Source organism: Pinus tabuliformis, chromosome 3_2, assembly GCF_031772625.1.
Source record: "Pinus tabuliformis cultivar Carrire ecotype Pingquan chromosome 3_2, CPIR1, whole genome shotgun sequence".
NCBI classification, from domain to species: domain Eukaryota; kingdom Viridiplantae; phylum Streptophyta; class Pinopsida; order Pinales; family Pinaceae; genus Pinus; species Pinus tabuliformis.
This window is the reverse complement of record NC_142302.1, coordinates 759,311,451-759,335,866: the sequence shown is the minus strand read 5'-3', so window position 1 is coordinate 759,335,866 and position 24,416 is coordinate 759,311,451. Positions and strand designations below refer to the sequence as shown.

General features: G+C 36.2%; 1 protein-coding gene across 1 annotated transcript; it reads left to right on the top strand.

Moving 5' to 3' along the window:
* Positions 1-14,632: 14,632 nt before the first annotated feature.
* On the top strand, positions 14,633-22,949 carry LOC149182836 (uncharacterized). Its single transcript, XM_089416963.1, has 2 exons — positions 14,633-15,911; positions 22,440-22,949. The coding sequence occupies exons 1-2, from the start codon at positions 15,618-15,620 to the stop codon at positions 22,656-22,658; spliced, it is 513 nt and encodes a 170-aa protein (XP_089273089.1). The 5' UTR covers positions 14,633-15,617; the 3' UTR covers positions 22,659-22,949.
* The last annotated feature ends 1,467 nt before the right edge of the window (positions 22,950-24,416 follow it).

Genomic DNA, 24,416 nt, shown 5'->3' with positions numbered 1-24,416 from the left:
TCTCTTCCATCCTCAGCCACACCGATACTAGCTCGGTGCCATCCTATGCCCTACCTTGTCCTGTGTGTTACCCCACCTACCTTCGTGTCCTCCCACTTCCCAATACCCCATCTGTCCTTGTGCCCAGGTGGTTGGCTTCTAGCACCTCTACCTCCCATCCCCTTTAGCCCACCTCGTCTGTCGTCTCCACTTATCCCCTTCCACACCCCGAACGGGAGTTTTCTCCCTTCTCCTTGTCATTTTCAAGAATTGCCTCTAGCCTTCTCATCCCTTCCATTTGTCTTAACACTTCTCCCCTTATATCCAGGTTTCTACCTACCTACCTGCACCCCCAATTGGTAAGATTATATGTTGCCACGTCACCCATCCTGCGAACATGTGTCGGGATAATGTAGCCAATCTGTCGAATTAGATTTCCAACCTCTTGTATGAGCCTTTTTGTCCTCCAGCTTTGGATAATTTTCTCCCATGATATTCCTTGCTGGAGTTTTTTCACCGTGTCTACTGCCAGTTTCGAGTCTCCTTCCACCTCTAGCCTTTAAAACCTTTCCCTTGCTGCAATTTCCAATCCCCGCTTCAATGCCGAGAGCTCTACATCATTGTTGGTCGTAGTGCCGCAATCCATGGCAAACAGGCAAATCATATTACCTTTGTCATCTCTGAACACTCCTCCAGTCCCCGCCGCCCCTGGATTCCCTTTCGCAGCTCCATCGAAGTTGAGTTTAATGAAATCTTTCTGAGGCCGTGTGAAACTGTTCGCAGTCTCACAATGGGGGGGATGCTTTTTCCACGCGGTGGGGCTCAACATGCTTGGCTTCAAGCTTAGTCCCATCATTATTCGTTCTTCCTGTGGATTTGTTTCCCAGTCCTCTGCATACCATTTCTCGGCAAGGATCATTTCTCTTATGTTCTGGAGTATCATTTTCCATCGTTCTACTTCTGATATTTTTTCTTCTTTGAAGATCCTTCTATTTCTTTCCTTCCAGATTGCCCATAATATGAAACCTAATGATATTCTCCAGGCATGATTCAGAATGGGGTTTTGGTAAGGCTTTCTTCACCAATTGTCCATTGTTGCTTTCATACTAAATTGGTTCCTGTCATTGACTCCAAAGAGTTGTTCATGGTTTCTCCATAGGTTTTCATTGTATCTATAGGCATTGGTTAGGTATTCCATTGTTTCTACTTGTTCGGGATAGATATTGCAGATCGAGGGTCCCTGCAGACCTTTTTTTTGAAGTTGGTCCCAAGTAAGTGCTCGCCCATGTCGGAATATGCGCATGAAGAAAGCGATTTTCGGCCATGACTTTTCTTGCCAGATTATGTCCCATATCTGTGTCCCCTGTTGTAGGTGGTGTGCTGCTTGCAGATGATAGCCCTGTTTAATCGTAAAAATCCCTTTGATTTTATACCCCCATCTTATCATGTATGGCCCTTCCACTTTTGCAATTTTCTGGGTTTCCATCTCTTTCTCATAAAACTCCTATTGGGTGGTTTCTGGATCACTTGGCCAATCTTGTTTTTGTTTCCATTTTCTCTAGTATTCTCTTGGGTCCAAGCTCCAAAAGTTTTTTACTGTCTGGTCTATAGGGTTATTGGTATATTGACATACTACTCCTAGCTCAGGTTTGTTGTCGAGTTTTTCTCTCTGTTGCTACGCCTCTTCCAAGAATTTTGCTTTGTCTCCTCCCCTTATTTCCCAGAAGCTATGGGTTCTTATCAAATCTCTATTTTCTTAGGCTAAGTTCCATATGTCCGATCCCTTAATATTTTCCTGGACTCTCAGCCTTCCTTCAATCGAGCTTGGCATTCCATATTTTCTCCCCCATATTTCCTTCCATAGATCTGCTCCTCCCTGGAAATATCTCCACCAGAGCTTTGCCCCCATGACCTGATTGAGAATGTATGGGTCTCTAAGACCTAACCCACCTTCTTTTAGGGGTTTGCTGAGCCAATTTCACGATAGCAAGGCCCATTTTTTATCTGTTCTAGGCCCTTGCCACAAGAACTTTTTGAAAATGTCAATCATCCTTTGGCAAATTGTTTTAGGCGTCGCTTGGCTAGATAATTGGTAAATCGGGATCGATTGGAGCACTGCTCTCAGTAGTATAACACGACTTGGCATATTCAGTGATCTGAATATCTAGTTCTGTATTCTCCCTTGGAGCTTTTCCAGCAAGGGCTTCTCGTTTGCCACTCTAGTTTGTTGATTACTTAGTTGTATTCCTAGGTATTTCAAGGGGAGATACCAATGCGGAATCCCATTATTCTTGCTAGAAACGCTTGTGATGGGGTTGTTCGTATTAAAGAAAAAGATATCATACTTTTCCTTATTTATCTCTATCCTTGAAGTGCTCGTAAAGTTAGTTAGGATCTCCATCAGCCCTCTGGCTTCCCTAAGGGTTGCTTGTTCGAACATCATTATGTCGTCGACGAACTGTTGGTGAGTTAATGGTAAATCATTCCCCCACATTCTGAGGCCTATATATTGTTCCCTTTGTACTTTCTCTTTTACATGCCTTACTAGTCCTTTCGTAGTCAGTATGAACAGGAACGGGGATATCGGGTCACCTTGCCTAAGCCCACGGGTTGCATTGAACGCCTCTATGGGCGTCCCATTGAGGAGGACTGAAAAAACTGGGGTCAATATCATCAACATTATCCAGCTTATCCATCTTGCATCAAAGCCAAACGCCTTCAAAATTCCCTGTAGGTACTTCCAGCTCAGGCGGTCATAAGCTTTTGATAAGTCTAATTTTACTAGCATCCCTTTGGTTTTTTTGGTCTTTAATGAGTGTATTGCCTCTTGTGCCGTCACAATACCATCCACTATTTGTCTCCCTTTAACAAAACCTGTCTGTTCTTCAGAGATTAGACCAGGTAGGATAGGTTTGAGGCGATTCACCATGATTGTAGCCATGATTTTGTAAATTACATTACAGAGCGCTATAGGTCTGAAACCTTGCGGTTCTTTCGAGTGGTCCATTTTGGGAATGAGGGCCAAAAAGGTGGAATTCAAGGCCAGATGCATTCTTTTATTGCGTCGGGACTCCTCCACTAGTTTCACAATATCATCCCCCATGAATGACCACGTAGCCTGAAAGAATTCAGCTGTGAACCCATCTGGGCCTGGTGCTTTGTTTTTCGCCAGACCTTTGATGACTTCTTCTACCTTTGACTTAGAGATTTCCCTTAGAAGGGCCATGTTCTGGTCCCTGCTCACCAGGTGGGGAATGTGCCGAGTGATTTTGTTTATATTCTTCGCCCTGTCTAGATTGGGTTCCGTCAGTAGCCTTTGAAAATGTTGAACTAATAGGTTCTCCATGTCTTCCTTTTGAGTAAGGCGGTTGCCTTGCTGATCGACTAGGGAGAATATCCTATTTTGCTGCCTGTGTTGGATCATGGCTTTATGAAAAAACCTAGAATTCCTTTCCCCTTCCTTTAACCATTGGATTCTTGATTTCTTCTTCCACAGTATTTCTTCTTGTTGCCTCCTTTCCTCCAATTTATTTATCAATTGTCCTTCTTCCTCCACTAGAGAATCAGTTCTACCTTCATTGATGATCTGATGTTGTACTTTCCTCATCTTAGCCTGGATCAATTCCTGCTCCTATTGAATGTTGCCGAACTCTTCCTTGTTCCATTTTTTTATTTTACCCTTGAGATATTTGAGACAGAGTTGGAAAGTATGCATTAGATTTCTACCTTCTTTCTCTCTCCCATTCCACCATTCCTTCATTTTCTCAATTAAGGTCGGTTCTCCTAGCCAGAAGGCTTAAAACCTGAAGGGTCTATTTGAATGGCCTTGTTTAATTTCCACTTCTAGTTTAATAGGCCAATGATCTGAACCCAGGCAAGGTAGGATAGATGCCTCATAATAAACATCTTTTCTCATGAGATTTTCTATTGCCGGGAATCTGTCAAGATGAGATGCTATTTGCTTGTTTCCTCCCCGTTTGTTGTTCCACGTATATTTTCTATTAATTGTTGGGATATCCACCAGGTGTAGTTCTTCTTGGATATCCCTAAATTTCTCCACATTTGGCTCCTCCCTTCGCATTCCTCCTTTTTTCTCCTCCAACGATGTTGTTAGGTTGAATTCACTTGCTAATAACCATAACTTTTCCTCATGCATTTGGTTTAAAATTTTTATCCTCTGAAGGAAGTTTTCCTTTTCTACTGGGATGTGCGGGCCATAAACTGCAGAGAGAAAGAACCAGTCTTTATTTCCTATGAGGCGGAACCGACCTGTGAGGATACGTTGCATGCCTATCTAGTAGTCTACAATTACCTTTGTTGGATTCCACAAAATTGTTATCCATCCCGCGCTTCCTCTTGTATCTATTTCCATACCCTCATACCTCGGTTTCATCTTACTTAGGATTTCGTCTAGTTTCCCTCCTATGATCTTAGTTTCTTGAAGAAGCATTAATTGTGGTTTCTCTTTTCTCAGTCTCTCTACTAAGTATCTATGTTTTCCTCAACTGTTTAGTCCTCTTATGTTCCAGGATGATACTATCATTGGGTAACTTTATTTAATTGTTGGTATACCGCTGATAGTGGTACCACCTTGCCTGTGTTCACCAACATTTCTCCCATAATCTGTATGGATTCCTGTAAGTTTCTCTGGCCCCTTTTCTTCCCCCCTTTTGCTTTGTTTTGATACTCATGGGGGTTTTCCTGGTGCGTCCCCAGTTGTTCTTCCATGCTAAGTTCCTCTGCCTTGCTTGGGTCGATTTCCATTATGGTGGTTTCCATCCCAACCCATTCTTCTTTGTCCTCTTTGTCTGTGAGATCTCCTTGGGCTTTCCGCTTGGGTGTTGGTTTGACTTGACTCGAGCTGCTCTCTTTTCCTTTATCCTAATAATCCATGGGTTGGATCTCACTTTCTTCATCTTCTTCCACCTGTAATACTTCAAATATGTTTTTACCACTCGACTGGGCTTGGTATTCTTTTCCTGGGTTATGGGGTTCCTTTGGTTGCCTCCTCTTGGTTTTAACTTCTTGGAACCCTTCCTTGCCGTCCTGTGGTTTCTTTTGTTGCTTGTCCTTATTCTCCATCTCCTCCATGTTCAGTGGGCATTCCTTAAATAAATGGCCATATTCATGGCACCTTCGACATCTGAACAGGATATGTTCATAGTCTAAGGTCTGTTGCCAAACCTCTTCATGGTATTCTAGCTCCACAGATTCAGGTATGGGTTCAGCTATGTTCATATATACATAGATTCTCGCATAGGATGTATATCTGCCTCTTTTTGTCGTTTCTACTATTTTGAAAATTTTTCTTATCGTATTTCCAATACCCTATAATATTTCTGGGTCCCAAAAGTCCATTGGGAGGCCAAACAATCTTACCCATACCGCGGCTGCCGGGAATTTCTCCTTGTCTGGGTCATAACATTCTTCCCAACATCTCATGAACAGACCAACATTATAATGGAAATAAGGGCCATTTTCAAATACTCTTTCTTTATCTTACAAGTTTGAGAATATTACTGTAAAGAAGTCTCTAGCTCCCAGCTTGAGTTCGATATGGCCCTTGGGTTTCCATTTCTGTTGTATCCACTTGATAAGGTCTTTCTCCATCGGCCACACTCTTATGAACTTGCAGATCAACGCGTGGTCCTTCATGAAGCTTCTGTATCTCTCCAATTTGTTCATCGGAATGATGAATCTCGGTTTCTCTGCTGCACATGGCAAGCATTTTCCCCTGCTACGAGCCTGCCACCGCGCCCCGAGGACAGGTCCTGTCGTTTGGTTCGTCTCATGTGCTTGCGGTTAGTTGCCTAGATTTTGGCGAGAGTCCCCTTCCGCAACATTCCGGTAGGAGGGGATCTCTCCCCCCAAGCTTCCTCTATCATCTCGACCTCGCGGGCGTCTCCCTGGTGTGTAGTGTTGTTGTTATCGTCAGAGGGTTAGGTTCATGACTCAACTTAGTTCATAGCAGTCACAGGTCTGATAGGGTTGCAGAGCGACTCAACCTCATCCAATTTAGAATATATATAAACTAATAGATTTTTAATTTTCACTTGTTTTGTATAATATATATAATTAATTTTGTTATTGTTATTTTTTAAAATTCTCTCTATATGTTATTAATACTTTGTTAATGTTACATGTAAATTTTATATTAAACATTCAAGGAAATACAAATCTCTATCATGCCTTGAATTATAAAGAACTTATTAATGAAATAAGAACTTTCTCTCTCTCCATATATATATATATATACTCAACATGCATATTGAAATATTTTGATTTATGATTCACTTTAATTTTTTTAAATATTATATATGAACTCTTGTATTAAGAATGAAATAAATTACATAACTCCTTCACAATGCGAAGTAATTTTATTTTTCTCTATACAAAGTTGATATAAAATTATGTTATTTATAACTGATAATAAAATATTTTTTTTGTTTAATATATTTGTGTTTAAATATTACATGTGGATTGAATATAAGATGAATGTATCAATAATACTATTTTTACATGCCATTTGTCAACTGTCGATTAAATAGTAAAGGAATTACATATTTTCTTCATACTAAAAAGTAATTTTTTAAATTTTCAATTACTTTATCCCTATATAGAGTTTGAAGAGTTTGATGTAAAATTAAGGTGGAAATTGAAGTTGTTATTGTTGTTGTTAATGTTTTTTTTTTAAATAAGAATGAGTGTAAAAAATCAGTACATATGTCAATAATATTGTTTGTAATTCTCTTGAACAAGAATGGATCTATAGACAACAACTACTATATACGTATATACCATATCAAAATGTATTGTCATGTACCTCCACCATAGACAGAGTGTCCAACATATACAATATAACATAAATGAACATATGCAACCATGTAGGACCAAAATAAAAAAAAAAAATCACACAAGCATTAGCAAATGGGAATATATGCTTCTTCCCTCACCATGCCATCTTTAGTAAAACAAAAGTGGATGTGCCCTACAGGGGCACGAAGGCCAAGTTTGGAGAGGTTGTTTGCCTCCCGATTATCCTCCCCGTAAATATGCTAAAAAGTGATAGTAAGGAATTCAAGTCTTAACTGCGCAATACATTCCATCCAGCCTTTGAGTTGTATTAGTCCAAAATTGGTACTTCCTAGCATTCCATCAATGAGTCTCTTGTAGTCGTCGTAAATGTGAATGTGTTGTATATGTTTTGTTCTAGCAAAGCCCCCAGAGAACCAACACTTTGGCCCTGGTATTTGTACCAAATCCTCCTTGCCAATGTAGTTTGTAGAAATAGTTTGGCGAGGATCTAATCCAAGCACCACAACCACATTTTCCCGACTATGTGACCCCGTCAAACATACCAACCAGAAAAAGTATAGCGGGATGTGAACTTCGTGGTCTCCAAACCTATATAACCTGTAAAGAGACATTCTGCCAGTCCATCCATGCCAGAATTTGTTAATGTAAGTATTATTTTATTAGTTTTAAATGTAACATTATGTAACAACATCTCAAGCCTCTTGGTGCAACCATGGCTAACGCCATGCCTTATCAATACTACATGCCTAAAAAACATAAACTCATTTCATATGGCACTTGTTCATATGACACTTTTTTAATTAATTAATTTAATTAAAAGAGTAAAAAGGGCGGAGCATAACTACTTTGGAGGTAATTCTCAACCATTGATTTGTGTATTACTATAAATATTTAGAATATTTCATGAAGGTTAAATTCCTACTATCCATCTAATAATTATTGATAATTAAATTAAAATTTTAGAAACCATATTCCAAAATAGACATGGCTATTGACATAATAAATTGGTAATGGGACCATTTAAATAATATCTTTGAGTGTAAGTACATCATTACCTCAAAGTATCTTATAACTTTTATAGTTAGTAACTTTCCAATAATTAAACATTATCCAATGGTGAAAATTGTCACTTTTCGCCATTAAATTTAATCCCTTTAAAAATTTATATATAAATAATACTATTACAATATTTTAAAAATAAAAAACACTCCAATATGATATACAGCTTGAGTGGGCCTAATGGTTAAGAGCCCGTGTTTCTTCCTAAGAGGTCACAGAGGGGGCTAGAGTATGTATGCCTTAATGATTAAGAGCATGTGTTTCTTCCTAAGAGGTCACAAAGGGGGCTAGAGTATGTATGCCCTAATGGTTAAGAGCATGTGTTTCTTCCTAAGAGGTCACAAAGGGGGCTAGAGTATGTATGCCTTCGTAGACTTAGCAGTCAAATCACTTAGCAGAGGTGGGTCCACTTAGGTCTCTTGTCCCACAAAGAAGGGAGACTCATAAACCAATGTGGTGTGGTGTATGACTTGGTCATGACTTTAAAATTATATAATAAAATATATATTTTTATTCAACAAATATCTTATAACTTTTATAGTTAGTGACTTTCCAGAAATTAAACATTATCCAATGGTGAAAATTGTCACTTTTAGCCATTAAATTTAATCCCTTTAAAAATTTATATATAAATAATATTATTACAATTTTTGTTTAAATAAAAAACACTCCATAAATGATATACAATTTGAGTGGGTGTAATGGTTAAGAGCATGTGCTTATTCCTAAGATAGTTTTAGCAGTCAAATCAATTCATCGAGCAGAAATGGGTCCAGTTAGGTCTCTTGTCCTACAAATAAAGAAATCTCATACACCAACAGAGTATCTAGCTTGCTTACCCATAACATTAAAATTAAATAATAATAATATATCCTTTTATTCAACCCATGCTAGTTATTCAAAGTCAAATCTTGCCCAAAACACTTACGTACATGGTCAAATTTGCATTAATGAAGATGAAAATAAATCAATATTTAACTTGCAACAATTTACTCGTGGTCAGATTTGTGTCCATGCACAGAAAAGCGTATGGCCAAATAAGAAAACGAATTAAAACCGTGATCACCTTAGTAAATCATTTCAGGGAACAGTTAATCTCTCCGAGAAAATGAATTAAAACCTTAATCACCTTACAGAGTTGTTCCAACTGTGGTCCCTTTCTAATAAATCATTTCAGGTAACAGTTAATCTCTCCCCATATCATTTAATACTCTCGAATTTGGAAAACAAAAAGCAAAGGAATAAAATTGATTTAAGTGAAAGTGGTTGGATCCACCATCTAAAATGCATGTGCATGGGGTTGCCTTTTGTATTTGTTAGAATTGCTACAGACAGATTTAAAAGCTACAAACCTAAAATATTAGCTTAATACATTTTAATTTCTCAAAATACCCTCTTTGTCTGTGGGTCATATGATGCTCTCTCAATCCAAAGTGTCATATACAAAAAGGAGATGATTCCCTATGTGAAGCTTTTGTCTGATGCAATCACATCACCTGGAACACAATTGAGTCCAAATCACCAAAGGCAGATTGCAATTGATTAAGGGTTGAGAACTAGGTGCCTATATGGACCTAAGCGTGCTGGGATTCTTTCCCTCACTTTTTTAAAGAACGAGAGAATACCTGTAGGCCATCCTCAATCAGTAGCCATGCAACCACTTTGAGCCCCAAAAAATCTGACACAGGGGTAACATGTACTCCATGTTGGTAGGGAGTACTACCTCTGTTAATATCTCCAAATACAGGGAATACACTTTATGATAGGTCTCAGATGCTCAGTTGGGCCATTTTTCCTTTTTAATTTGAGTATGTCAAACTTAAAAAAAATTGTTGAGCTGTGCTTGGTAGGGTGTACTACCTCTGTTAATGCTTAATGCTTATAAATACAGGGAATGCATTTTATGATATGTATCAGATGCTCAGTTGGGCCATTTTTCCTTTTTAATTTTAGAATGTCAAACTTCAAAAAAAAGTTGAACTGTGCTTGCTTTCCACTCATGCCACAGGCCATCATTAACCAGTAGCCATGCAACTACTTTGCATCCAAAAAAAACCTTCATTAACGAGTAGCCATGCAACTACTTTGCATCAAATAAAAAACCTTGATACAGGGAGTAACATGTACTGCATGTTGGGAGGAGTACTACCTCTGGTAATACCTCCAAATGAAGGGAATACATTCTGTAATATGTATCAGATGCTCAGATGGGTCATCTTTCCAATTTAATTTAAGTATGTCAAACCTAAAAAAAAATTGAGTTGTGCTTGTCTTCCACTCAGGCAACCTGGGAGTTGGGTGACCATCAATAGCAAACATCATGCCATGTAAAGCTTGTCGACAAACAGGTCCCCCCACAGTCATGCTGTTTGATTGGTCCCCTGATTCTCATTTGCTAAATGCCATAAAGAAGCATAAAGGAAGAGGTATTAAATTGTTTGGAATTCCCTTGAGTGTTCAGGGCTCCCACATTGGGCCATATCACTCTGTCTTTATTATGTGCAACAAGTAAGTTTTCACTCGCTGTTCAAAAGAGAATTTGGTGATATTTCTCTGGCTTAAGTCCAATTTCTTCGAAAATATGGTAGGGCATTAGTACATGATTTTCAATCCCTCCAAAAGCATGGGAGAGGGTATTGGTTACCATGTTGAATCTGTGAATTTTAAAAGATATTTTAGATTTAGTTTTATTTTTATGTTTATATATAATTATTATATAATTATTTTATTTTTTATTGATAAAATGTAGATGGTTGTTAGGTTAAAATTTATATATTATTATCCAATTTTAAGTTTATGGCCAAGCCAGATACCAAAATGGTGTATGAGACCCTCTTGTTTATGGGACAAGGGACCCACCTCAGCGCAGCGGTTGAAGTCTACTAAGGCATGCATACTCTACCCCCTCTGGTTTTTGAACCTGTGACCTCTTAAGAGGAAACACATGCTCTTAATCATTAAGCCAACTCAAACTATATATATGAATGAGATTATCAATGTCTTTCATTCAATTTATTTAGAATGTGAAAAAAAGAGATAAGATGAAGAGATGAATATTTAGACATTTAAATTGATGAAAGCATTTTGGATATATATATATATATATATATATATATATATATATATATATTTATATATTTATTCGAGTGTGAAAAAGAAATAAGATAAAGAGATAAATGTTTACACATTTAAAGTGATGAAAATATTTTGCATATATCTTTATTTTAGTGTTTCTATATAACCACTTGCTACTCAACATCTCAATCTCTTAATAAAGGTAGATGTTTGACAATTAAGTTAAGGCAAATATCTCATCATATCTCCTTTTCACATGGTTATACAATTATTATTAAATTTCATTCAGTTATTTTAACATAATTAAGAGAGGAAAGATAAGATGAAATTTTAAACTGGTGGAAATAATTTAAAGATGCACTATATCTATCTATCTATATATATATATATTAACTGAATATGTCTAATTAATACAACCAAATAACAATCAATTTTTTATTTTTTTTTTATTAGTATTAGAAGGTTGTTGATGTGGATTATGTGTGATAAATCTTTTTGGTTCTTTAATCTCATGAATTATTTGAGAGCATTTCTCCAACTATTTCTATTATTATGATTTGTTGCCAGTTCTTAGGATCTGTGTGATGATTTTTTTGGCTTTCTAGTTTCTTAAAGTAGATGAGAGCATTTCTCCAGCTATCTATATTATTATGATTTGTTGCTAGTTCTTAGGATTTAGAGAATTTTTCCGTCCTAGATTTGTTGATCTAGTTATCTTCGTGTAAAGCTATATAAGCTTATGATTTGTTTAATAAAAGAAATTAGAGATTTTTATTCACACTTAAGTGTAGAACTTTGATTGAGTGGAATTTTCCCATATCAATAATGAAAGTCACCCTTTTGCTAAGAGGCCGTAAGTGAGAGGTATTCATTCTATCAAAGTCCCTAGCATCTATCTCTATTTGTTTTTTGCAAGATGAGCATGAGCATGTTATTGGAGAGACTTGAAACTCATTGTGGATAATAAGAATACCTCACTTCACTAACAAAAGAAAACAATTATTGGTCATACATAGGTGTTTCTATTTAAATCACTCTATCTCTCACATGCACACATTTGCATTATACAATCTACAAAGGAAGGGGAAAAGGTTAATCAAAATACATATACATCATGCATCCAATCTAACAACATGGTATCACTAGGAGAGATCACGACCATTGTGGATTCACTTTCATGGACATGAAATTTATGACATGCAAGAACATTTACATCTCCCTAGAGTTAGTTACCTCCAACCATTGTGATAGATACAAGGAGAAAACACACACTTTTATAGTTGCAAAAACAATTCCAAGAAACATAATGACATATTTTATTTTTATTTTCACACACATACACTTATTCACATAAAAAAATTAATGACATATTTGATTTTTATTCTCACACATATGCACATATTCACATCATACAATTTGTAGAGGAAAAAAAAAGGCAAAGCAAAAAATGCGACTTGCAATTTGTCTAACAATATGTGAGTAAAAATGTCAAAACCAAAAACATGTGTAATTGCAAAACCAATTACAAAACACATAATAACACATACACATAATTCACAATTTGTAAAAGAAAAATATGATCAAACAAAAAAACATATCCAACTTACAGTGTATTTAATAATATGTGAGTGAAAATATCACAACCATTCTAGACCTACCTTAATAATATAGAGATATATTCCCATCAATACCAGGCACAAAATAAGGAAAGAGGAGAAATCTCCAAGACAAAAGAATGACAGCAAACCAATAATATTATTTATTAACAAATTTAACTACTCAATTAAAAAAAATCTAACTACTCAATTTTAAATTTTTTTAATGAGTTAGAAAATATAAATATTGCTGTAAAGTATTTCGCTAAGACATAAAGAAAACATAAATTATCAATTTTCTTTTAAAAAAGACGACTTACAAAGTGGGGTACTCAAGTTCGAAACTTGTCTACCTTATTTTAACAACCTGCTTAAGCAAAGATTTCAGAGAATCAGAAATATACAAGGTTATCTGGATTTAGTATCATAATGCTTTTATAAATTGTGCTTTATATGGATTAAAATTAATATTTTAATATATATACAATTGTTTTTAAAATTTATGGTTTATTTGGAGCAAAAATAATATTTTTTTCTATTTACCTTTTGTTGATAACATAGGCATCAAATTTTAATTTCTAACCTTTTTTGAAGTGGGTCAGTGCAACATTTATATGATAAGATTGGTATTGTGAAGGTTTGGGTAGTTTTTTTAATGCTTGGTTTTGTATGATGAAGTTAAAAAATTATATATTTTTTAATATTATTATTAAAAAAATAATTTGATTATTATTAGGTTGAGAAAGACTAATTGAATATTATATTAAGTAAATATATTTGAAGAGATTATTTTTTATGGGGTTAATTACTGAGCTTGACTTTGACCGGTTTAATCACTGAGCTTGATTTCGACTGGCTCAATCATTAAGATTGACATCCAGAGTGTTCAGAAAATTGAAACCATAACTTCTCAATAGCACGATGACAACTAGATCAACTGAGCTAACAAAATACAATTAGTGGTTTTTCGGCTCTAGGTTTTAAGAGCCCATGGGCTTGCCAATGATATTCTTATGTAATATAACCTATTTAAAGGAGGATGGCTCCTTTGTAATACGCCTTTGGACCATGAGTGACTATATTTATAACCAACCTAAATCCAATTAGTGGTTTTTGGGCTCTAGGTTTTAAGAGCCCATGGGCTTGCCAATGATATTCTTATGTAATATAACCTATTTAAAGGAGGATGGCTCCTTTGTAATACGCCTTTGGACCATGAGTGACTATATTTATAACCAACCTAAATCCTTCGTAACTCTTGATCTATCAGGCAATGAGAATGATAAAATCTTTAAATGTGAAAAAGAAGGAAAAAAAAGAGTTTGGATGGAAATGTGCATAGAGGTGTGGAATAAGGTGGGCAATGGGTGGTGAATTGGTTAGTGAAAAAGTTAGTCGGAGTGGCAGAAAGGATACAAAGACCACAGTAAGCATGCATGTGCTTATCATAAGACAATCATCAAGAGTTCAATAGAGTATAGAGTATGGAAGAAATGTAATGTCTTATTGTGTTTTCTTGTCTTTTGTTTTTTTTTTTCTATGTGATTCGAGATCAATGATTGCTACATTCACAGAACACTATACTAGGCAGATCCACTGGAAGGGCTCACTTCCTACTACCTCAATCACGGGGCTTGACTCCAAGAGATCACTACCTGCTACCTCAATCATGAGATTTGACCCTCAAAGTGCCCAAAAAATTGAAATCATAACCTCTCAATAATAAAGGCATTTTAACAATAATAACTCAATCAACTAAACTAACAAAAACATCTAACCACCCATAATTTTACAAATAATATTTTACAATTTCACTTTGGAATATATATATATATGTGTAAAAGAGAAGGATAAAATCTAAATAATATTTTACAATTTCACTTTGGAATATATATATATATGTAAAAGAGAAGGATAAAATCTAATACATCTAAATGTGAAAGGGAAAAACTTTCATAGAAATATAGAAATATGCATAGAGATGTGAAATGAGGTGGGCAACGGATGGTGAATTGATTAGTGAACCAGGTCGGTCTGGCTGGCAGGCAGGAGACAAAGACTACAGTAAGCATGCATGTGGTTATCAGAAGACAGACGTCAACAGTACACGACAGAGTAATGGGCTCTGACGTGGCACGTCATAAGATCAAGGGCGGAGATGAGGTGGAACTCGGGTTCTGTGAAATGGGTTCTCCAGGCATGTGCTTGTGAGTTCCTTCTCTCTTCATACAGATTTGCCCAAGAAATCCAAGCATGTCACAACAGTAGGGCAGTCCTTCACAGAATCTGAATAAAAGATAAAAACAGTTTTTATCACTGTGGTATTGGTTGCCCACATGACTTGATTTTTGAGATGATAGGGGACTAAGTTATTTTGATATAAAAGGGCTGTCGTATCATTCCTTGAGAAAAATTCTCAATACTTGTCAGAAAATCTTTGGGTGGCGAGTAATTGTTGAACTCCTTTATCTGCTCGAGATCACAATCCGTAAAAATTGCTCTGAAGACAAAGTTTAAGACAATGATTGCAGATCACACTCATTCCAATGCAGTTTATAAACAATTTCCGGAGTGAAGATAACCTTCAATAATGGTTTAGGAAATGATTTTCGATTAGAATAAACCATGCCCAAGTCCCCACCCTGGGCTAAGCTAGTTTTCATCGTCAGCCCCAAGTCAAATTTATCCATCGAGAGATTTCTGTACCATCCTCTAGTATTTTCCTATGGCTTTTATGGTTTACAGTGCCATCCCTATGTCCAATCAGAGTATGGAAGTGTTCCCCAACATAGAGCCCATGAAATCCCCCCTGTACTCTGGATTTAAGCTCTAGCACGGTCAAGCTAAGAATCAGAAGTTTGGAGCGCAAAGACAGGCTACACATGTGTCCTGTGGCTACAATGGGTATAATGAGTTCTTTGTTCCCCTTATAAGGGCTTCCCTCATCCTTTCTGAACCCAAGTCATTCACTGACTTCTGTCTGTGCACACCCACTTTTTCTTTTTCCCTTCTGTACAAAGCCCAAATGATTTTTTTGTTAAAAAGGGCCTTGACAGACTGAGTGATTATAGGCCTTAGAAGCCAAAGCCAGCAATGAATGAGAATTCAGGGAACATTTCACCCAGTCAGGCAACGGCCAGGGATATGAGCAGAGAAGATCATTGGAGAAATTTTGATAACTCTGTTAATGCAGTATCCTTCGGTTTTGTGGCAACTGCTATTCTGATTTCTATGTTTTTGGTTATGGCTATTTTTGAAAGGTTTTTGAGGCCCAGTTCCTCCTCCTCCTCATCGGCTGAAGACACTGGAAATGGGAATAGGCCTCTGGAGCCCATGGATGTCGAAGATGGAATGCGTTTCTTCGACAAGCTGGAGGATTCTTCTACTGTGAGTGTTTTCTGGAAACCTTAGTTGTGAATGCATTTCTGATTATATTGCTTGAGCAAATCATGTCGGCTTCATATTAAAAGAATTAAAATCCGTTTTGCTCTATAGAGAGGCTCTAGTTTCTCAATCAGACACATCCTCCTGTGGAGTTAGTTTCTGGTATCTGTTGCGACTTGAGTAGAATAGAACTAGTAGCAGTGCCTCTGTGGTCGCGGCAGGCAAGTTATGTCGGGCCTTAATACCAAGGCCATTGTAGATAAACAGAAATCGGGTTTTTATTTGAAATTTTTTCTGTTTGTGGGTAGACATGAATCCCCATATTATCCTACATTGCAGTTGGGTTGTGGGGCAATTCTTTGAAAATGGGATTGTTGCCCTCTGGGATCCAGCCAGTGCCATGGACACTGTCAGTACACCAAACCCACTTTGTCAGGTCTGCGAAAAGGTCGTCGTTTGCTCAGTGTCTGCAGATGTCAAAATCCTTCAGACTTTCTTAAAGAAATGAGCGAGCGACGAAGATATCAAATTTCATCTCAATGAGTGCAATTTGCTATCAGAAAGAGTTCATATATTTAGCTTTTTAAATGAGATGCCACAAGCAAATGTCTCTTGAAAAGAGAAGGGAGTCATTTATATGAATTTTCTATTGTATGTTTTGCCCCTTCAGTAATAGCGATATGTTGTTGGAGAGCTTTGCAATCAAGCTAGCCATTAATGTTTCAAGCTTTGGAACTAGAGGATGTAGAGAGGATGGCGATGCTACAGAAAACTGATCCATGAAACTGAGGATGTACAGTCCTGGTTTTGTGGTGTAAGGCATCATTAGCACTTATGGCGTTAAGGCCCCTGTAGTCTGTGCAATGAGACAACTTCATGGATTCAAATAGCGACTGCTTGTGGGCATTTGCTAACTGCTTACTATGAGAGTAACCGTGCTGCTTCTATTTTTCTATATCACCACTGTTTTTGTCTTGATTTATAGGTTTTAGACAGATTGGAACTAGAGTGCGCTTTTCTTGAGTGTTTTTCTTTAAACAGGAAGACAAACGGATCAGCGTGTTCATGCAGTGATATCTAGTTTGTAGTCCAATAAACAGACTAAGGAACCGTAAGTTTTTGCTCACTCATTGTAATCTTTGTTTATAAATTTCACTAGAGCAAATTGGATACTAGCAGTTTGCTCGGGAGGACCAGCTGGACAGAAAAGGAGAGTGTCAAGACGCTGTTTACAGAAAAGCAAATCTGGGAAATGCATCATTATCATTTCCAAGTCAGAACGCTTCGTTTATGAGATTGCAATCCTGGTAGATGCTCAGCTTAGCAGCTAAACCCATCCAGGATTTGTTATATAATTTCTTTAGGAACACAAATCCTCCCTCCACAGGATACTTGGCAATCAGCTTGGTGTGGTAAGTTGCAACTGATAACTGTAGAACTAGACATAGAGGGGCATTTGGAATGAAACAGAAAATCTTTTCTTCTATACGGTGTACACTTCGGATTCTGGAGGAAAGAAGGTGTTTTTTCCTCTGTGTTTTGTTCTTTGTTTGGTGAAGATAGGTGTGAAGCTTGTTCAAGTTAATATCAGTTGCAGTAGAAATGCAATGGATGGACTAAATTTGATGAGTCTTCCTTATATGTATGAGAGCTTTTCTGGATACACCTCTTTGCCAAGTTAAACAATTCTATCCTACAAATATCACAAGGAATGGTTTCTAAAGCACAACATTGATAGGGGTGTCCAAATGTTTACTTTTTTTGACCTGCAGATATGTAGCCTTCTTTCTCTTTCAACTGTCTCAGTTGACAGAGCCTTTTTTTAGTTTTGAACATATCCTCTTCACAGCAATCTTTATCTACATGTATAAATCACATTCTTGTCTCCCTTCCTCTTTTAGTTGACATTTATCTCTTGGATTTAGTAAAAAAATCATGGTATGATCTAAAAGTAACAAAGCAAAACATGATTCAATGATAGCATCTATTCATCCTCGAGTCCTGGGAAGTTTTAAATTGAAGTATATTCATCTCTATTCTGCGCTCTTTCTGACGGAGGCTTATCAAACCAAAGTTTAAAAGTCATTTTTGTTTGATCGTTCTGTGTCCCACATACAATAACATATGTAAGCAGAGATGTTTGTCACTGATATTTTTTTCACTGATTCAGGATCTTGATTGTGTAAGCCTCTCTACCTGAAGCGTTGCATCTCATACGCATCTTGTGTGTCTACTTTGAAAATGCTCATGTGACTGTAACACCTATCTGCCTGAGCTCCATGTCTTGCATATCTTTTATTTCCAATGAAATTTTACCTGTTGGTTGCTTGATGTAATCATAATGTTATCTTGTTATTTCTGCTTATTGTTATTAATAATGCTGTGACTGGAATTTTTTACACATGTCTATGTTTTAAGGCAATGTCCATGTTTTGTGAAGTTTTCTACCAACTAGCTTTTCTCTAAGGAGCTTTCAAAATTTCATTGTAATAATTTCAAACTTAATAATTTCTGTACGGTTACCTGCTCTTATCATGCATAGCAACGTACCCCATATCATAGGTTTTTTTTTTGTGTGATTGACTTTATTTGAAAATCACCAATATACGTTGTCTACTTACCAATGTCCAAGAATTAGAGCACTAATGACCTTGTAGTTTCCTTGATGTTCATGCAGATCTACAGACTTCAATTTTTCTATTAGTTTGTTCAGCTGCGATTCACATATACCTTGAACTGCCCTCTTACTCTCCTAGGAACTCTATTGTCAAAAAACTGTAAAGAACATATAAACAAGAAGTTGAAGAAGGAATAAATGATATCCCAATATAGCAGCAGACGTTGACATACCTTCCAAGAAGCAGTGAAACTCTTGACCCACTCCCCAATAAAAGGCTATGTTTGACCTTCCAAAAGAAGTCAACTCCCAGTATGGAGCTGTCCCAATAGAGGTGTTTTTTCATTCCTTAACATAGCTTCCTTCACCTATGAGGTCAGCAGGGGAAATTGAAAATCAATCTTCTGATTAGTTGGATCTACCTTGCTCTTGAAACTAATTGTACCAATCGACAAAGCAGTTTACCTTTCCAAAAATTTAACTGCCTTAATGATTTGACTCATATTACTATGACTATTATCTGTTCCATTCTGAACAATACAGTGGTCTGGGTTTGACAATACCTATCCAAAACGGTCACTTAACAAGCAACTCAAAGCTACTAAATTGAAAACTATAAATCGACATATAAATTAGATAACAACAAAGGACATTAGGATCCAAGAGATTTTGATGCTGCTTTCATTTCTTGGGGTGCCATCTCTTCCCAAGGTTGCTGCTCTTGCAGAACTTGGTATCCTCTTGACCATCACTGTATTTTTTTTGCAAAGTGGTCTATGCATGTTCTAATTTTCCATAGGCATCAGTCCTATTGTCCTCAAGTTTAAGGATCTGAATTTGTTAAACTACTCTTCCAGAGGACACTGACTCTCAAACGTCTCTTGGTTTTAAATATATCCTCTTGTTTGGGCTTCTTTGATTCTGACCATATCATGGAGTTCAGTGGCTATCTTCACTGAATGAAAGGACATCCAAAATTGTACCGTACATCTGGTGAAACACAGTTGTTATCCCATGGAGGATCTTTAAGGATCACTCTTTCTTCTCTTTGGCTAGAACCTTATGTTCATCCTTTACTGTGTATACAATGGATTTCCCATTTCAATTACTAGGGGTTCATATCTATGTTCCGCCCCACCTTAACTGGGCATTTGTGGCTTCATACAGTCTTCTTATATCTGGATTCTATTCTAGCTGCTTCTGCCCTCGTTGTCTTACACCCAAGGAAATCATCGAACTTTGCTTTGTTGTCTTTTTCTATAAAAATTCTTACCCAGACCATTCTCGGCCATTCTCATGATGTGATGGTTATCATTAAAGTGCACAATTGCTTTCACCATGGATTAATTAGGGTAGTATGTTTTCGAACTGGCAGCATCATTATAAGATGAGGTGGTTAAAGGAAAAATGATAGTCCCATTGAGACAGGAGGTGTAATCATCATCTTATTAACCTTAACTGGACCCATTTATTTGAAGTCAGTTGAAGTGTTGAAGATCCTTTCAATGTGGTTTGAAATGTATAGAATCTAGAGGGAAATGAACTAGCTAAGCCTTTAGCTTCCTCAGAAGATTAACTTCCAACTACCTATCCTCCATCCACTTTACTTCTGGCAAGGAATTGCCATGACAAAAGGATTTTCTACCTTCAAGCTCTGAGCTATCTTCAGGCCTTGGATTAGAGCCGATGAATTCAGCTTTATTGGCTGAGACTGAGCCTAATCCAATTGCATAACCTAGTAAAAAGTTATCCGTAGAATTCCACATTATTCCTCCCCTGTTGACTTGTCCTGACTCCCAGGTTGCGTTTGCCTGCCCCATGAAACATTGAAAACTGTCAGCCTGTATTGATCAATGGCCGAGTGAGGAGGGTCTCGGGATCTGATCACCAAGCTTCTTCTTTTGAAGGAAAACTGATTTAAGTATCAGATAGTTTATAGTGCGAAGTATTTGTCTAAAGGACCATAGTAATGTGTATGTGTATGTTGCCTAGGTGGGTAATACAGGTATTTGATCGTGCTTCATGATTAATGAGACAATTTAATAAGTTAGGCTGGACAACCCAAACCAAGGGTGAATAGATTCACATATAATCTGGTAATGCAACAAGTGCCTCTGCCAAGCATGGTATCAAAGTGTGAGCTATTTCAATGTTTCACCTACTGCAATACTTTGCAAAGGGTTTGCAGTTCAGCTACAAATGTGAATGTTATATATATATAATAATGATTAATTAATTAGTAATTAGTATTGGAGAGGCATGTTTCCAAGGACATGACCGTTTATGAAGGGGCATCTGCCTAGGTATATAAGTGGACTCTCATTTGTAACAATATCATCATCTCATATCTTTTGTACATTTCTATAAATATACTATTTGTCCTATCATGGATATTTATATATTTCAGATCTTCTGCGTATTCCACTATGTTTATGAACTTTGTTCATAACATTTGGTATCAAAGTTGTTCAATCCTCTGGCCGATCACCTGCACAAAACCAATCTGATTTGGCCTTTGGCCATCAAGCTTTCGTCAACCTTGTTGCCGTTATGATTTAAGCATTTCGCTATACAAGTTTGGAGTTTTTCCATCCTGTCATTAGGCTCTTGGCCATAGAAAAAAGAAAAGAAAAGAAAAAGAATATATATATATATATATATTATTCATAACATTTATTTTTAAAAGCATATATATATATATATATATATATAAGACAACACAAGAAACAAATGACACCTTGTCAACAAGAAGCTTTGAAGACAAAACTTTTTGAAGAGGATGACAATTTTATGAATAATATATATATATATATAAAATAATGATTAATTAATTAGTAATTAATATAAAAGAGGCATGTATCTAAAGACATGACCATTTATGAAGGGGCACCTTCTTAGGTATATAAGCGAGCCCTCATTTGTAACAATCTCATCATCTCATATCTTTTGTATATTTCTATAAATAATAAATATATTATTTGTCCTATCATAGATATTCATATATTTCAGAGCTTCTGAGAATGAATTTTGTTCATAATAGTGAACAACATCATTCAAGAAGCTCATCAATGAAGAAGTGAATGTGTATACAACAGTGAGGATGGATTAATGAAAAGAATCCTAACATAACGTGTTGGAATTAAATGTTCATGGTTGATAAATTTGTTAGCCTCAAGTGTTAGCTCAATTGGTTGAGTTCCCGTTGCTAAAGCACCTCGCTAATGGGAGGTCACAGGGTCAATTCTCCTAAATGCCCTTGGGTTAGGTTCTTATAATAAATCAGCAAGAAGTATTTATATTTATATATTTATTCATGTTTGTTTCCCTTGGGTTAGGTTCTTATAATAAATCAGCAAGAAGTATTTATATTTATATATTTATTCATGTTTGTTTCTCAACAAACTAGCAGAGAGAAGGCATATTGGAAGTGTTGCATATGTTGTGTTGCCTTTGATAATTTTTCCTTAACTACTAAGGGCAGATGCATTACCTTTCGGAATACAATAAAATCTTTTCTATACTTCTAACCTATAGATGACGACTTCTGCATGAAAAAGGAGTCAACAGAATTATCTAGGCATGCAAATGACATGATAATTGACTGTCAGTATAAATATTTCGGGGTCCTCTCAATTCTGTTAGGATATAATTGACTTGTAGCAGTACTGTGCCAGATTTCATCTGGCCCACCATATTCTATTATAGAATTGCTCTGAAGAATCTGAATGAAGTTGTCTGTGAAAAGTCCTGGATAATGTTCTGTTATGATACTGTTTCAACTTTCAATAGCAGTTCTGTTATGATACTTGGCTCTTCTCTACCAAACTGCCCAGTTATATTTATATTTCTTTCCTTTCCCTCGTGTATTTTTTCCTTCTTTACTTTAATTAACCATTTGGGGTTTTCTGATGCAGGTTTCTACATATTCTATAGGGGTATCTGTTGTGATGCCAGGGCAAGACATTCCTACATTCATTGCCCATCCAGTCCCTTTGCCATGCCCTCCGGAGGGAATCTCCCGCCCTTTGCACGAAGATGGATATTTTTTGGGATCTTCTAGCTTCGATACCAGAGCCTTCCCAATAGACAAAGCGAACACCGGCGAAAGCACAACGCGACCTGGATCTGTTTGATGCATTGCCTCATTATTTAATATGTGTGTAAATAGATAATGTGGATAAGAGAGATGCAGGTTGAGGATGTTGACTGTAAATCAACTTCGAGATTTAATGAATTTGAAGCCTTCGCTAGCTTGTCTACAATATGCCATTTTAAGACATTGTTAAGAAAGGTAAATGTGACTCCAAGCTTTTCTGTTCTTCCACAATTTCTTCAGATTGTTACAGATAAAAATCCATACTGTTTCAGTCTTGCTCACATTTTTAATATTAAGAATCATATTTGACGTCAGTTATACCTCTTAATTACATCGTAAAGCAAGTACATTTCATATCTCCCTACCAAAGTTTAAATTCTTCATAAACAGGCTCTGTATTGTCTATGTATGCAAGCTGAGCTCTTTCATATGGTTCAAGAAAGTTTAAAAGTCAAGAGTCAAGGTCAAGATCAAGATCAAGTGAATTCAGTACACATCTTGAATGTTCCAGCAAGTTCAAAAGTCAAAGTCAAAGTCAAGGTCAAGGTCAAGTGAATTCAGTACACATCTGGAATGAATTAGGCAAATTAACACCTCATCCATAATTTCTCAATTGAAAAGATTTTTCTAAAATGATGGAGACACACAGCAACCCATTATAATATTCCTCAAATGCAAATGGAAAGACCACATTGAAAAAAAGAGATACAAACTTCCCATCTCAATATTAAATTTACAACATCCAAGAGTTTGTACTTTCTTGTGGAAGGGATTCCAAGCTGTCATATTGACCTGACAACCAGACCTTTCCTTCCACAATTGATTGGAATTGTACCAACTAAAGTTTAGTCAATCAAAAGAGTCGGTTTATAGTTGAGTTTCAAGGGATTTGTCAAACCTAACTAGCACTGGAAAGGATTCCAAGCTGTCACATTGACCTGACCTCCAGACCCTTGCAGACCAAAATTGATTGGAATCGTGCCAACTAAAGTTTACTCACTGAAACAGTCGTTCTTTACTTTACTTTGAAGGGATTTGTCAGTCAAAGAGTTCCATTTTTCTTAAAAGTTATCACGAAAAGCAAATAAAAATTCGCTTTTTTTAGCTTTCAATTAAATAATGTAAAGTAAGTTGGATAGTCATTTTATCATATTTAAACTTTTCACTTTTGAAAGATTCAGTGGATGGCCATTTTATCATAAAATATGAGTCAGTCACACGACGATTACCCATTATTAGACGATTATTTTATTCAATTATATATATAAATATATATATTATTTTATTCAACTATATATCTATATCTATATATAAAATATATTGTGGAAAATTTAATAATTAAAATAATAATAAGTTCATAAAAATATATTATAAAATACAGAGGCTATTAAGTAATTTTACATATACAACGAAATCAGCCTAGAAACTACCGGAAACCTTTCCCTTCTTATTCATAACTTTTAACTATTCAAATTAATTTAATTTATTGAAAATTTGCTAAAAAATATTTGGGCATGTTCTATCTAAATTTGATCTCAATATTTCTCGTTTATTATTATCCTATAAGATTTGAAACATTTAATCTCAATCTTTCTTATTTATTATCTTATAAGATTTGAAACTATGAGTTACATATACATTATTTCATTTCAATCTTTCTTATTTATTATCTTATAAGATTTGAAATTATGAGTTACATACACACTATTTCATTCAAATTAATTCATTCAAAGAACTGAGTTAAATACACACTATTCCATTCAAATTAATTCATTGAAAATGACTTTATTCCATT

Bases quoted from the DNA above. Each gene is read 5' to 3' on its own strand.
- LOC149182836 (XM_089416963.1), top strand. From the start codon at position 15,618: ATGAATGAGAATTCAGGGAACATTTCACCCAGTCAGGCAACGGCCAGG. The intron at 15,912-22,439 runs GTGAGTGTTTTC...TTTCTGATGCAG, and splicing joins AGCTGGAGGATTCTTCTACT to GTTTCTACATATTCTATAGG.